Source organism: Tachypleus tridentatus, chromosome 1, assembly GCF_004210375.1.
Source record: "Tachypleus tridentatus isolate NWPU-2018 chromosome 1, ASM421037v1, whole genome shotgun sequence".
In the NCBI taxonomy this organism is placed as follows: domain Eukaryota; kingdom Metazoa; phylum Arthropoda; class Merostomata; order Xiphosura; family Limulidae; genus Tachypleus; species Tachypleus tridentatus.
The window spans coordinates 144,309,369-144,324,478 of record NC_134825.1 but is presented as its reverse complement, the minus strand read 5'-3'; the positions used below and the strand labels follow the sequence as shown (position 1 = coordinate 144,324,478).

Below are 15,110 nucleotides of genomic sequence, written 5' to 3'. Positions count from 1 at the left end.
ACAAAAGCTTCTCCCAGACGCATGTAGCCACATCAATGAAGGACATCCTTAGGGCTTTTATGCAGTCATATATGTTGAGTGAAGAAGCTACTTAAACTGAATTAACCATTTTGCTCTTTGCAGTGCAAAATCATGATGGATGAAAATTTCACACTTTAATTCTCATTTATTTTTTTCAAAGGAAAGAAAGGCCATATTCTAATGCCTTGTTCAACTGGTGGAGATCAACCTTGTCCTGTCTTTCAGCATCACAGTTTGTGAGAGAGGATTCTTCACTATCAAAAGAGTAAGAACATAATGTCACTCTGAGATCACTACTCAACAGTTGTAAAGTGCCATGTTTCTCTCAATTGAAGATCCTCCAGTGGAAAAAGGTGGAACTGATAGAGCAATTGAAAGTTGGCGAGCATCATTAATAAGGACAAAAAGACCAAGGTTTAACATGTGGGAACAAAAAGAGGACAAAAGAGAGAAAGAGCTTGGAAAAGAGGAAGATCAAGATGTTGGAATGGAATGGGATGTGCTTTAATTCACTGCAAAAAACATTTTTGATTTGTATTATTTTATTAAAAGGACTTTAAGGTTTATAGATCTTTTGTTCCCCGCTTATGCTTTAAGGATGTTTTGAGAATGAGTAGAAATTCACAGATGAAATCTGATTGAAATGCTTGAAAAAATCTTACTTAGATAAGTTTCTTTTGTTCCCTACCTGTGTTTGAGTGTTCATCACTTGTGTCAAGCCTTGTTCAAAAAATGAGGGGAGAGTCAATATGTAAATCCTAGAGATTAGTAGGTGGTATATGAGCTTAGAATAATGCAGCATTCCACCCTTGAAGATTCAAATAACAGAGGAACCAAGTGGGTAAGGAAAGAAAAAGAAGACAAATATACCAATGTGGAGGAATAAGGGAGAAGCTAACCTTTAAAAAACCCTCAGAATTATGGTGGAGTTCCTTAGAAAGGAGGTGGATAGCAGACAAGTACTGTCTGAGAGTTGATAGCATAAGGTAAAAGGGAAAATAGGGCATGGGAGAAACAAACAGGATGATCAAACACAACAGTATTAGAATAATGAAACAAAAGTGGAAAAAGTAAGTTATGTAAGTTTGCAAACTGTTTAAAAATTGAAAACAACAACATCACCTCAGAATTGGTGACCAGAAAAATGCACCAAATGTGAAGGAAAAACACGAATAAAAATCACAATAAAAAACATGATAACAAGAGCACAACCATACAAGAAGCAACAGTTCTGTAATATCAAATAAAGAGAGTCACATAGACCTTAAGAGTTATCACATGGTGATTTACATGTGAGATGCAGTTGAACCCTGTTGAATGTAGAGTACATGGGAGCTAAAGGTTTGTGGCTCATCGATGGTAGAAATGAACAAGAACTGGAAATCTCTTAAGCTTTTTCAGCATGTGCTCAGACCCTAGGACCCACCTCCTAACCACTTTGTGCTTGTTATAGTTTTCATGCTATGACTTAAATTAGTAAATTAATGTACACAAAATACGACTGGTTATCGGTAAACATTACCATGCTTTCATATGCAAAATATCACCTTTTTTTTTTATTAAGTCTTAAGGTTTGTTAAGCAATATTTTCCCATGCATATTGCTTATTCAACAGGCAAAGTAATTTTTTTTCATTTTAAGATTAGAATTACTTTTATGCATCAGAAAATTTTTACATTTCACATGTGAAATTATTATGATGTCCACAGAGATGCCAACCATTATGATTTGAGCGTAATCATTATGATTTTGGTGTAAACATTACAACTATACACTCATACAGACAAATATTACGACTTGTTGCAACTCCCCAATTATTATATATTATGTAGGCCTATACAATAAAGTGATAAATTGTTCCCCCAGGGCTTGAAAGGGGTGAAAAGCAAATTTCTAGTGAGAAACAAATAAATTTTGATAATAAATGAAAGACATAGTCCAAATGGCTACTTGCGATAATCATGTTTGTGCTTGAAATATTAAAATATTTGTATCTCCGACGTCTACCAATAGTTTGAGTGTGGTGCTTCTCCATACTGGGTACATGGGAGAATCCATACTTACGTCATCAGTGCTTGTCAGCCAATCAGCACTCGCGTAGATGGGTATTTCTCGTTTTCTAAGCGGCATGGAAACACCAATGTGATCGTTCACAAGATGGAAAAAAAGAGGCCTCGTTCACCAGATTGTCTTGTTTCTGGCAAATCTAAGAGGACTAAAACTGTGAATCAAAAATTTAGGAAAGAGTATAGTGCAAAATATCCAGTCATTGCATCAAAAGTCAGTGACAGTCATGCGTTTTGTACAGTTTGTCACACCAATTTTTCTGTGGCACATGACGGGATAAATGATTGTTCCAGATATACAAAATCGGCATCTCACCAATAAAAGGCTGAGGGGAAGACAAAAACGATGCAGATAATGAGATTTATGAATAAGAATTCAGAATATGAAACCATAAATGCAGAAGTGATGTTCACGCATTTTGTCATTGCTCATAATTTACCCCAAGCTGTAGCCGATCATGCAGGACATCTATTCAGAAAAATGTTCCCAGACTTTGATATAGCAAAAAAATATGGCTGAGCTAGAACCAGAACTACAGCCATTGTAAAAATGTTGGGTTGTGAAAATGACAAAATGATTTCAAGCATACTTACTAACAGTGTTTACAGTTTAGCCACAGATGGATCAACAGATATGGATGGCTCAAAACCGTATCCAGTCATAAATGAGCAATCTATAGCAGTAATAAATAATAATAGTTACAATAATAATATAATAATTAACAGCTTAGAGACATTGGTCAGGCCTAGTAGCCGCAAATGATAAAGGGCTCTGTCTACAATCATTACACTCAGTTATTTGAAATAGTTGGCATCTCTGTGTCCATATAGTTATGAGACATTTCCTAAGAAGCAACTTTATATTTTATCTGTTATTTTTATTAACAAATCTCTCTACAGGTTTGATCAATTTCACCATTCTCGTAACCACCATAAAAAATTAGAAAATAAATATAAATCACACCATTTTTTTCCAGAATGACTACAAATTATAATATGATAAATGTTATGTTTAGAATAAATAGCTAAAACCTCATAATATTATACATTTCTGTACATTTATTATTTTTATTATGTTGATCTTTTAGCCATGCCTGGCTGACAATACACAAGTTAAATAATGTAGTGCACATGCACTCACACTACCATACTCAATAATACAAAACTGACCTTTAATCTTTACAAAGTAACCTGTCTTGGCAGTATTTTGTGTAATATAATCATATTTTAATTATTATAAATTATATATATATATATATATATACATATACACATTGTTATTATTTACAAATGAGTTCTTAAAATATAGTACAGTAAATAAAAAAAAATAAAGCACACACTTATCTCTTCTAGTTAGACCTAGTTGCTGCTTGTCATAGCTTGCTAAAACATTACCAAATGTTGTACATGGAGTATGCGAAAAAAGTTTTTTTGTGTTTTTTTTTTGAAGGGTTAAAAAGATAAATAAAAAAATCATAAATCAGTATATTGATACTATATAATTTCATTATAATTTATCCTGTTTACTAGCAAAACTATATTTGGGTCTAAAAATACATGCAATTTCAAACAGGCTGAGGACTCAACTTGAAATCTTGTATAAAAAGAAAAAGCTGACCTCATAATACTTCAAAAATGGCTGAGAATGCCAAATGGTGGACATTCTGAGCTGTTGATTGGTTATTCACATGTTACATACAGAATTGTATATAAGGGACCATTTTGGATTTTCAGGTGATTTTACAGCCTCACTGAAAATCCTAAGACAGATAAACTTGGTTTGAGACCATTTTTGAATTCTGTGAGATTAATTCAGTCAGTGTAGCAAATTTCAGCCTTCTACCATCATTACTCTTGCAGTTTTAAGGAGCCAAAGTTGCCCAAAAATGAATTTGCCAAAAATAAAAAAAAAATTAATTAAATTTTACAGGGCTGTACATCAGAAACTATTAGAGATATTGATCTAACCTTTGGCAATTTTTCATTATATGGGTAGATGAGCACGTGAATTTTTTCAAAGCATTCTGAAGGGGTAACCTGGAAATTTTTCCAAAATCTGGATGAGTTGACATGGAATGACCCTATCCTAATATAAAAAAGTTATTTAGTGGGACAGCAGCAAGTCTTTAGATTTACACTGTTGCAATCAGGAGTTCAATTTCCTTTGGTGGGCACAGCAGATAGCCCAAGAACTACAAGTTGCTGACCCCTGAACTACACGTTATGTAAGGCATATACAGGGTGGCCCGCAAGTCCCTACCCATCCATATGTTATTATGTTATATTCAATTACACATGTATTATAAATCTGTTTTTGTTTTTTTTCAGAGAGATATGGCCAATGTAGGCCCATGTTGAGGAAAATGCCTCACAGAACGTGGCGTTGCAAAATATTATGCAGCAGAAATGAGGGACAGCACACAGATACACTGGATACACAAGATATATGGATGGGTAGGGACATACGGGCATCCCTGTAGAGAGAAACGATGGATTTCTACATGACTGCCTACAATAGTCTTCTGCAATGAAAATTGCACTGTGATTCTATTGTAAAGAGGGATGACCATTAAATTGAGCACAACCAGATTTGAAGATACTCCAAGTTCATTTTAATTTAACATTTTCATCCATCTGTAATAACATTATCTATGTTTGCTTATGAAATGTCATAATGTAAATTTTTTAGATTCCTGAAAGCAGTCTTAATGAATAGATCCAAAAAATAAAAATAACTTTTAAAAAGTTACACTTAAGTGAGGGAAATTTAGAAAAGACTCACTCTCATTTCAGAGGATTATTAGTATTGTAGGGGAAGATGTGATTTTTGATAAGCAAATAATGCTCTTGGTTGAGTCTTTAGCTACATAAAACATGATAGAGGGCTTCATACATATTTTAAACTTTTAAAACTATAGTGACTTTATTTGGTGTAGGTACCATTGTAATAAACTTACTAAAGGAATGACCATTACTGATAAACAGTTAAAAGGATAAGTTATTCAGCAATCAACATTTTTAAGTATATAAAATAAAGTAAATATCAACCTTTCTTAAGTAAACCAATTTTACCATAAGTAACACTGGTTACACTTACAGTTTGTAGTAAGTAAGCAATATATTAAGTCAAAACTACACTGTTATTTAGACACTCAAGTTAAATATGACCAACAGGCATTACTATGATTAGTTATGTAATGGCTACTACATCACACTCACATCAGTAAATTGCTTACAAGCTAAACTCATTTATTGTTGTTCACAATCATCCCAACAGAAGAAGTAATAATTAATATTACTTGTATAATTAGAATAACAAAAAATAGCATTAACTGGAAATTAATTTTAATTAGTTGAATATCTTCATGAATTGTAAAAATAATGAATCAAAAATAATAATGTTAAACTTTCACTTACTTGGAGAGTTGGAATAATAAAAAAGTATTAACAATGGGAAATACTAATTTTGATAAATCAAATACTTTCATGAAATTAATTGATTATTTTACTTAGACACTAATCAGTGTAATCAATACTCACATAATATAGATTATTTATATTAACAGAACTAATCACCTGATTCTGTTAACCAACTAGTTAATACTGCTATACTAAAGTGAATTTTTAACAGTTATTACAACTTAAAACTGTATTTATTTAGCCAAATAATGAGGAACCATTTCAAAGTATCAGAAGAAATATAAAATAATTTTGTTTAACTTGGGTAAGTGTTGATTCCAGGTCAGCAACAATGTTAGCTCTTTCATTTTCGTGTTATTATGAAAAACAACAGTTGGAAGAATGCCATAGAGAAGTTAAACTAATCTATCATAAAAGATATGTTGATATTAAATTTATCAGTTTTTAAACTAAAAGTAAATAAGATTTTTCAACTATTTGCACAGTAAGCAAAATAGAATTCAATTTAAAACACGACATGAGAAGAATTGTAATTTAACATTTTTTTATGTTTTGACTAAGGAGGGTCATTAACTTGATTAAATCAATATAACAAATTACTTATGAACATCAATTGATATTATGTAAAGTAATAAATCAAAATTAATGTTTCTGATTATCTCAACTTTTACACTATCATGTAAGAACAGTCAATCAGTTAAAGGTAATCAATTAATGAACCCAACAGTTAATCATTTATCAAATTCCACTATTCACTCAAGTATAGTTTTGAAAAGAAATAATACAGCATGTTTTTTGCAATAAAATTTTCATCATACAAAAACTTCTTACTACTATATATTTCAGTTACAGTAGTTTCACCCTTGAAAAAAAGAAAAAATGGTACTGTTCCATGAAACCCCCATAAATAGTAAGTTTTTACTTTATGAATAAAAAGCATGCTTATATATACTTGTACATTTATATGATTTGTGAAAGTTCTTAAAAATTGTGGGGGCATAATGAAAGAGTTATTAAAAATGCAAAAGTATAATGAAAAAGTACCAAAAATTAATTTAGTAATTTTTTTTAAGTTTGAGAATAACATTAAATCTTAGACACTTCTAACCACATTGAAGATATTGTGGTACACCATATGATTTATGGCAGCTGGTTAGTTGAACAAATACCTGGAAAATAGCCTTCACCAAATAAAATAATTTATTTAGGTTATCATAACTTCAATCTCACAGTTAATATATACAGATGGAAATTCACTTAATAGTATGACTAAAGATAAGGCTCTTGGTATAGTAATTTATAAATCAATCAAGTCATCGAAGCAATTATGTGATGTTAACAGCAAAAGCTAACAGAATTTTAGTGTACTCAAAGACACACAGATTACAAGTCAAAGGAAGTTATTACCTCTCTCCATAGATCTGGGATACTGACAGGACAGAGATCTTCTGAAGACAATATTTGAATAAGATAGAAGTTTGAGATTTGGAAAAGACAAGCAAGGCTTCAGTTAAATTTTATTTTTCCAACACGTTGAATGCCTTACGGAATGAACTGATATAGCAGTGGTGGAGGCTGGAGCTTAGGAAGAGTTTAAAAAATGGAGAATCAATGATTTCCTGAAAAATAAAGGCTCAGTTTAGATTTTTATTTTTCTCCAAGGTGGCTGCATGGTTAGCTTTAAAGTACAAAATGATTCCTTATTGTCCCTATCCTATAAGTAGACAAGTATCTTGCATCTTTTTGTAAAAAAATGTCACTAAATGTATGCCACTTCAATAACAAGGCATTCTTTTAGCTATTAAACTACACTCATTAGGTGTCATTAATAAGTTACCAAAGAAGTGTTACTGTAATAGCTTGGTAATGCAAAAGCTACTTAGAAAATCTGTAAGTGCACTGTGAATACTACATGTAAGTAAAATCAGTGAATCAGTGACCACCATAGACATCTGGTGACATTTAAAGATGAGATTGCTGTAAACGATACAAAAATGCTTAAAGTTTTGGATATAATCTCACTAAGATCACAGATGGATTAGAGGAAACTCATATAAGGTATAAAACTTTTATAATAAATCAAAATTAATGTTTCCCATTATTTCATCTTTTACAGTATCATGTAAGAATAGTCAATTAGTTAAAAATAATCAATTAATGAGCCCAACAGTTAACCATTTATCAAATTCTACAACTCACTCAAGTACAGCTTTCAAAAAATAATAATAACAGTAACTTTTTCTTATAAGAAAATTTTCAAATTTAATGAGTAGTTTCTGTGAGTAGTGAAATAAAATATTTGAACATGCAAACTTGAATGGTATTGGGAACAGGTTTAAAACTCAAAAAGCAAACTGCTCATGGTGACTTATTTCCATTTGTAAATTTTGATACGTTTTTTATATTTATTAATTTAGTACACACATTTTAAAATTACTAACACATAAAAAAGGATAAAATAAATTAGTGTTACAAGAAAATATTCAATAATTTTAACATTAAATATGTATATAACCAAATATACTACTAATATAGAAAGAAGTAGCTGCTAGTAAAATAAGACCTTAGAGAATAAAGAAATCCTTTAACCCTTTCATGACAGATCATAGGTCATATGCCATTTCATCACACTGGTTAACTTGCATTCAAAATTTCATTGAACTATTATTTTATGAATTTCTGCCAGTGGAGTTTGGAATCAAATTGTAGATTATAATTCAAACTTTAATATTATACATAATTTAATTTCTTAAAGTAAATATTAAAAAACACACCTATATATAAATTTTAGTGAGTCTTGTGGTATGTTGAATGGAGCACTGGTTAAAAGTAAATGTTTGTGATGTCAAAATACGAAGTCTATAGTTTCGGACAAACTTGGAAATTTGTCGTTGTTTTCCGACCTATTTATCAAAATGTTTTGAGTCTTCTAGCTACTAACATTAATACTAATACGACTGTTAGGCCTATATTGAGTCAAAATCGCCATCATGCTACTGCTACTTAGTATTACACGTAATACGCCTTATAGTACACCTACCCGTTGCTACTACAATGTTGCTATTAATGTAATTTCTGAGGATCTCGTGTTATACTTTATCCCTTTTTTAGCCATTTTAATAACGAAGAACAAGAATGCAATAAACAATGATTATTTCTTCCTCACCAAATCCAAATGACATACCTTATCTTTCTTCTTTACCATCATTAATAAATACTGCTAATACAGTACCTAAATTAATGATTATTTAGAATTGCAACAAGTCAAATAACTAAAATAATTACAGTATCATAAATTGCTAATTATCACGGTTTTTGTTATCAAACACTTTAAACTTTTTACAGAATTTGTAGCGTATACTGAAGCGATTTTAACAATTTCGACAATAGAAAAACGACTTCACTCTCCAAACAAATCTTTTATTTCACCTCTGATTTTATCATTGCAGTTTTGTGCTGGAAAAAGCAAAAGATACGCTAACTTATGAATTAACTTAGATGCTTTATTTTTAGAGACTGTCGTATTATTGTGATAATAATATTTAGAATATTATTGTTGTTTAACAATTACTCTAAGATTATATATTTGATATACTTATTGTGTTTCTATATAAATATATATGTATACATTTGACATAATTTTAACACTAAAAATGAATTGAAATTATGATTTATCACAAAACTAGGCGATTAAGAGACAAAAAGTAAACAGTTAGTAAATATTGCTATGTTAAATCTCAAAGATGTAGTTACATATTTTGTTTACTGAGGACTAGACTATGTTCGTGAAACTATTCCATGAACTACAGTTAGTCAACATAAACTGGTGTTTATAGTTTGAACTGAAATAATTGTGGCCAGGCATGTCCAAGCGTGTGACTCGTAATCTGAGGGTCGTGGGTTCGCATCCCCGTCGCGCCAAACATGCTCGCCCTTTCAGCCGTGGGGGCGTTATAATACTATCAAACCCACTATTCGTTGGTAAAAGAGTAGCCCAAGAGTTGGTGGTAGGCTAGCAAAGATAGCCACAAATAGCCGTCCCTAATTTAGCAGTGTAAGACTAGAGGGAAGGCAGCGAGTCATCACCACTTACCGCCAACTCTTGGGCTACTCTTTTACCAAGCAATAGTGGAATTGATAGTACCATTATAACGCCCCCACGGCTGAAAGGGCGAGCATGCTTGGCCGGACAGGGATGCGAACCCGCGACCCTCAGATTACGAGTCGCACGCCTTAACACGATCTGGAAGTGAGTGTAGAAACATAAGAGTAACAAATGGTTGCATTAGCTTATTAGACTGGGGAATACGTATTAGTGTATGTGAGCGTGGATCTGGGTAAGATATTAATGTTGTGTGCAATTTCAGATTAACTTTAATTTTTGCCTGTAGCTTCTGAATATGTTGGTGCCCTTCTATGCGATCAAATTTCTGCTTTTATTGACATGTCACCTCCTTTGCACAGTTTTAAACGCTAGGCCCGGCATGGCCAGGTGATTAGCTTGACCCACCAAATATGCTCGCCATTTCAGCCGTGGGGCGTTAGATAGTACGGTCAATCTCATTCTTTGTTGACAAAAGAGTAGTCCAAGAGTTGGTGGTGGATGGTGATGATTTTATGCTTTTTCTCTATTATTCCACTGCTAAATTAGGAATGGCTAGCGCAAATAGCCCTCGTGTGGTTTTGCGTGAAATATAAACCAAACCAAACTTATTTAAACGCTGGTCCAATTTCAAACTAATTTTTTTTACATTATATAAAAGCAAAAACATAGCTTTTTTTATAGCTATTTGAAAATGAGAAAAATTTATCATTCTACTGGAAGAAGCACAATGAAAGTTCTTTCACTTATATGTTATTGTAGAAAACACAAAATACAAAGCAGAAAATTTGTATGTGCTCTAGCATGGAACTAATGAACCTTCAAGCCAACTTTAGTGAAGATCCATTCACACTCTGCAAAGCAGTTACATGGACATACAACAGACCGCACTATTATATTTATATAGCCTAGTTGGAGTACCGCTCCCCTGGATGGGATTTATGTATATTCATCACTAATAAAAGGATATCGGAGGACTTGAAATTTACTTCCCTCACATGTAATTGTATAAAAAGCGAAAACGACCATAAAAATTGCAAAATACAAGATGTGAAACCGCAAATGTGCATGTATTTCCCTATGAACTCAACAAACCTCCATGCCAAATTTGATAAATATCTATCTACAAGGGGCTAAGTAGTAGTAAAAACGCTCATAAAAACTATAAAATATAAAACTCAAAACTGAAAATGTTAATGTACCCCAACATGGACCTAATGAACTTCCATACCAATTTTGATGAAGGTCTATCTACACTCTGCCAAGCTTTGCCAATATTTGGGGGCAACTATAAACTGAAAAAAAATAAAACACGTAATAATAGCGCACACACAATGCAAATAGAATTATAACAAGATCCCAGAAAACTTCAACCAAATTAATAGCAATCATTATGAAATAGCATCATGCACATATGTATATGACAATGTAAATTTAAAATAAACAGATAAACACACCAGCCTACGAGACGCACTTTATATGGACATCCTACACACTAAAGTAAATTTCAATTCAAAGTAGATAATCAAGTAGGTACACTGCTGGCCAAAATCTCAAGGCTAATGAACATAAAGAAAAAATATGCATTTTGCGTTGTTACACTCAACCACTTATTTGAGTACAGCTTCGAAAGATGAAAATAAGAAAAGGAAACATAAAAATAAAATACCTTTCCAGCATCTAATAGGGAAAATGTGAACACTATAAAATTAGCCTAAATACTAGCTGGTCAAAAGTTCAAGACCATATAAAAAAAAGTCCTAAACAGGGTAGGAAGTGCCCAACAAAAGGTCTCGGTAGTGAGTTGCACTGCCGTCATTGCGAATAACTTCAAACATTCGCTTTGGCATGGTCGATATAAGCGTTTGCAGAAGGCCATGCACTGTTTGGAATTGATGTCCATTTCTATAGACTTCCCTTGCCATCCACCTTCAAACATTTTCAATGGGGTTCAGTTCGAGCGAACACGATGGATGGTCCAAAAGAATTACGTTATTTGCAATGAAAAAGTCCTTTGTCCTGCGGACATTGTGGATTGCAGCGTTGTCCTGCTGAAAGATCCAGTCATTTTCACACAAGCGAGGGTCTTTAGTCAATAAAGATGATCTATCCAACATGCCAATGTAGCCAGTTACTGTTTGACTCTCCTCTATAACCTGAAGCCCCACCGTTCCATGGAAGGAGAAAGCACCCCATATCATGATGGAACCTCCTCCATTCTGTCGTGTAGAAAACGTCTCCGGTGGAATATCCTTATTGTGCCAGTAACGTTGGAAGGCATCTAGACCATCCAGGTTAAATTTTTCTATTCAGAGAACAAAACCTTCGTCCACTTTTCTGCGTCCCATGTTTGGTGCTTCTCAGCAAAGTTTAACCGAGCTGTTTCATGGTGTGGAAGGAGCCGTGACCTTTGAAGAGGTTTACGGTTTTTAAAGCCTTTCTTTCATAGATGCAGTCTTATTGTTTTTGAGCTGCATTCTGAGTCCAAAAGGGCCTTAATCTGGTTCGACGATCGGCTGGTATCTTGCCGGACAGCCCGTCGAATCCTCCTGCTCAATGCCGGCGAAATTTTCTTGGGCCGACCACTTGAAATTCTCGTCCCGTATCCCTCAGGGTCTTTTAAGAAATTTGCAACAGCAGTTTCACTACTCCCAATCTCACCAACGATAGCACGTTGAGAGAGACTTTGCCTTTGCAGGTCGACAATTTTGCCACGTTCAATTTCTGTCAACTTTTTATCCTTTGCCATGTTTTTACCCAATGTAACACAGGAGATATCAGTGGGAGATATTGACAACGCTAATGCTTGGACACAAATGACTAAATTTCGTTACGTGTTTAGCGATTAACGCTTCGTTTCAGTATGGTCTTAAACTTTTGACCAGCTAGTATTTAGGCTAATTTCATAGTATTTACATTTTCACTATTAAATGATAAAAAGGTTTTATATTTTCATTTTCTCTTTTCTTATTTTCATCTTTCGAAGCTCTACTCAAATAAGTGGTTGAGTCTAACAACGCAAAATGCATATTTTTTCTTCATGTTCATTGGCCTTAAGATTTTGGCCAGCAGTGTATTAGTAAAGTGAAGTGTCATTTCAAGAAAGGTTATATGCCTGGATAGACAAACTGAATGTTTATAATTTATTAAAAAATAGAAAGAAACTCATCAGTGCATAAAGTGCATGACTATCTCGGAGAAAAATTAAATTGAAACTTTTATGAATCTGAACTATAAAAAGAGTCATAAAATTCTTCTAATGACGTCTATACTGCAGAAGAAATATTATGTGAAAGATTGTTTTTTTTTGTTTTTTTTAATTTCGCACAAAGCTACTCGAGGGCTATTTGTGCTAGCCGTCCCTAATTTTGCAGTGTAAGACTAGAGGGAAGGCAGCTAGTCATCACCACCCACCGCCAACTCTTGGGCTATTCTTTTACCAACGAATAGTGGGATTGACCGTCACGTTGTAACGCCCCCACGGCTGAAAGGGCGAGCATGTTTGGCGCGACGGGTATGCGAACCGGCGACGCTCGGATTTCGAGTCGCACGCCTTAACGCGCTTGGCCATGCCGGGCCTATATGTGAAAGACACAAAACAAACAATGTATTGTAAAATGGAAAGAATAGCCTAATAAATTTAATTTAATAACTGGATCCCATAATAAGATCTGAATCACCTACCATCATAAAATGATATGTGAAACTATTTTTCGTTATTCAACATGGATTAATTTATGTGATGTTACCTAGTAAAAGTTTTATGAGTTATTTTACTTATAATACTATGAAAAACTACACTGCATGGCCAAACGTATGTGAATACCCGACCATCACACCCATATGTGCTTGTTGAACATCTCATTTCAAAACCAAGGGCATTAATATGGAGTTGGTTCCCCCTTTGCTGCTATAACAGCCTCCACTCTTCTGGGAATATTTTTACTAGACTTTGGAACATAGCTGCGGAGATTCGCTTCTATTCAGCCACAAAAAACATTAGTAATATCGGGCACTGATGTCTGGCGAAAAAGCCTGGCTCGCAGTCGGTGTTCTAATTCATCCCAAACGTGTTCGATGGGACTAAGGTTCGGCTCCGTTCAGGCCAGTCAAGTTCTTCCACACAAATTTCGGCAAACCATGTTTTTATGGACTTCGCTTTGTGCATGGGGGCTCTGTTATGCTAAAACAAAAAAGGGCCTTCCCCAAACTGTTGCCACAAAATTGGAAGTACACAATTCTCTATGATGTCATTGTATGCTGTAGCATTAAGATTTCTCTTCATTCGAACTAAAGAGCATAATTCAAACCATAAAAAACAGCCACAAACCATTATTCCTCCTCCACAAAACATTTCAGTTGACACTATGCATTCAGGCTGGTAGCATTCTCCTGACATCCGCCAAACCCAGATTCTTTCATCAGACTGCCAGGTAGTGAAGCGTGATTCGTCACTCCAGAGAATCCATTTTCACTGCTCCAGAGTCCAATGGTGGTGTGCTTTACACTACTCCAGCTGACACTTGGCATTGCACATGGTGATCTTAGGGTTACGTGCAGCTGCTCAATCAAGGAAACCCATTTCATGAAGCTCACGACGAACAATTCTTGTGCTGACATTGCTTCCAGAGGGAGTTTGGAACTCGGTGGTGAGTGTTGTAACTGTTGACAGACAATTTTTACGCGCTACATGCTTCAGTACTCGGCGGTCCCGTTCTGTAAGCTTGTGTGGTCGTTTTGTGGCTGAGTTGTTGTTGCTCCTAAAAGTTTCCACTTTACAATAACAGCACTTACAGTTGATCGGGACAGCTCCAGCAGAACAGAAGTTTGACAAACTGACTTGTTGGAAAGGTGGCATCCTATGACAGTACCACGTTGGAAGTGGCTATGGCATGCTGTTCTATGTGATGTAAGAAGAGTGTGGCCAAAGTACCTGACAATGGGTTTGCCATGAAAAGTCCGTGTAATTGAAGGAAGTACGATTTTAGTATTAAAAGCAAATAAATGTTGCTAGTTGTAATTGTTCAAACAGGCATTTTTATTTTGCTTTGATTCTCTTTTTGGGATATTGTGAAATAATTTTTTGTAGTAAGTTGTATTGCTTCATGACAAAGGGTTTGGAAAACATATTTATGACATCAAAATTGGACATAATGAAGTTACTGTCTTAACTACAACCTTGGTAAATACTTGAACTGGATTTCAGAAAGTTATAAGACGACATAATTTGACGTTAAGTTATTGGGTTTAGTAAACCGAATATTTTGGTGTTCAAGATTGGTTTGTATGCAAAAAAGTATAAAGTTTAAAGGTGAGAGTTTTTTCTTTTAATAGTATTTTGAGTGGGTTTTTCCAATTTTTTGTTGTTGTATGTTTGGTTAAAGTCAATATTTGACTGAGAAAACTTAGGCGTATCATTCAATGTATTTTACCATAAAGAAATCTTACTGTTTTATTATTAAATAGTAATTGAACTTCGAGTTTCCTTTATCGGCTTTTTG

The 15,110-nt window shown here is 33.9% G+C and overlaps 1 protein-coding gene across 4 annotated transcripts in view; it reads right to left on the bottom strand.

The window, feature by feature from the left end:
- The window catches only part of LOC143226021 (INO80 complex subunit B), a 58,948-nt gene extending 49,999 nt beyond the window's left edge, over positions 1-8,949 (bottom strand). The window contains exons 1-2 of one of the 4 annotated variants that reach the window (XM_076456426.1): positions 8,692-8,949; positions 6,915-7,126 (exon numbers count right to left, since the gene is read on the bottom strand). In XM_076456426.1, coding sequence (XP_076312541.1) covers positions 6,915-6,924 — 10 coding nt within the window. In that variant the 5' untranslated portion in view covers positions 6,925-7,126; positions 8,692-8,949. Of the gene's footprint in view, positions 1-6,914; positions 7,127-8,281; positions 8,567-8,691 lie in introns of those variants that run through there. The other 3 variants (XM_076456395.1, XM_076456417.1, XM_076456406.1) reach the window with 3 other exon arrangements.
- Positions 8,950-15,110: the final 6,161 nt, after the last annotated feature.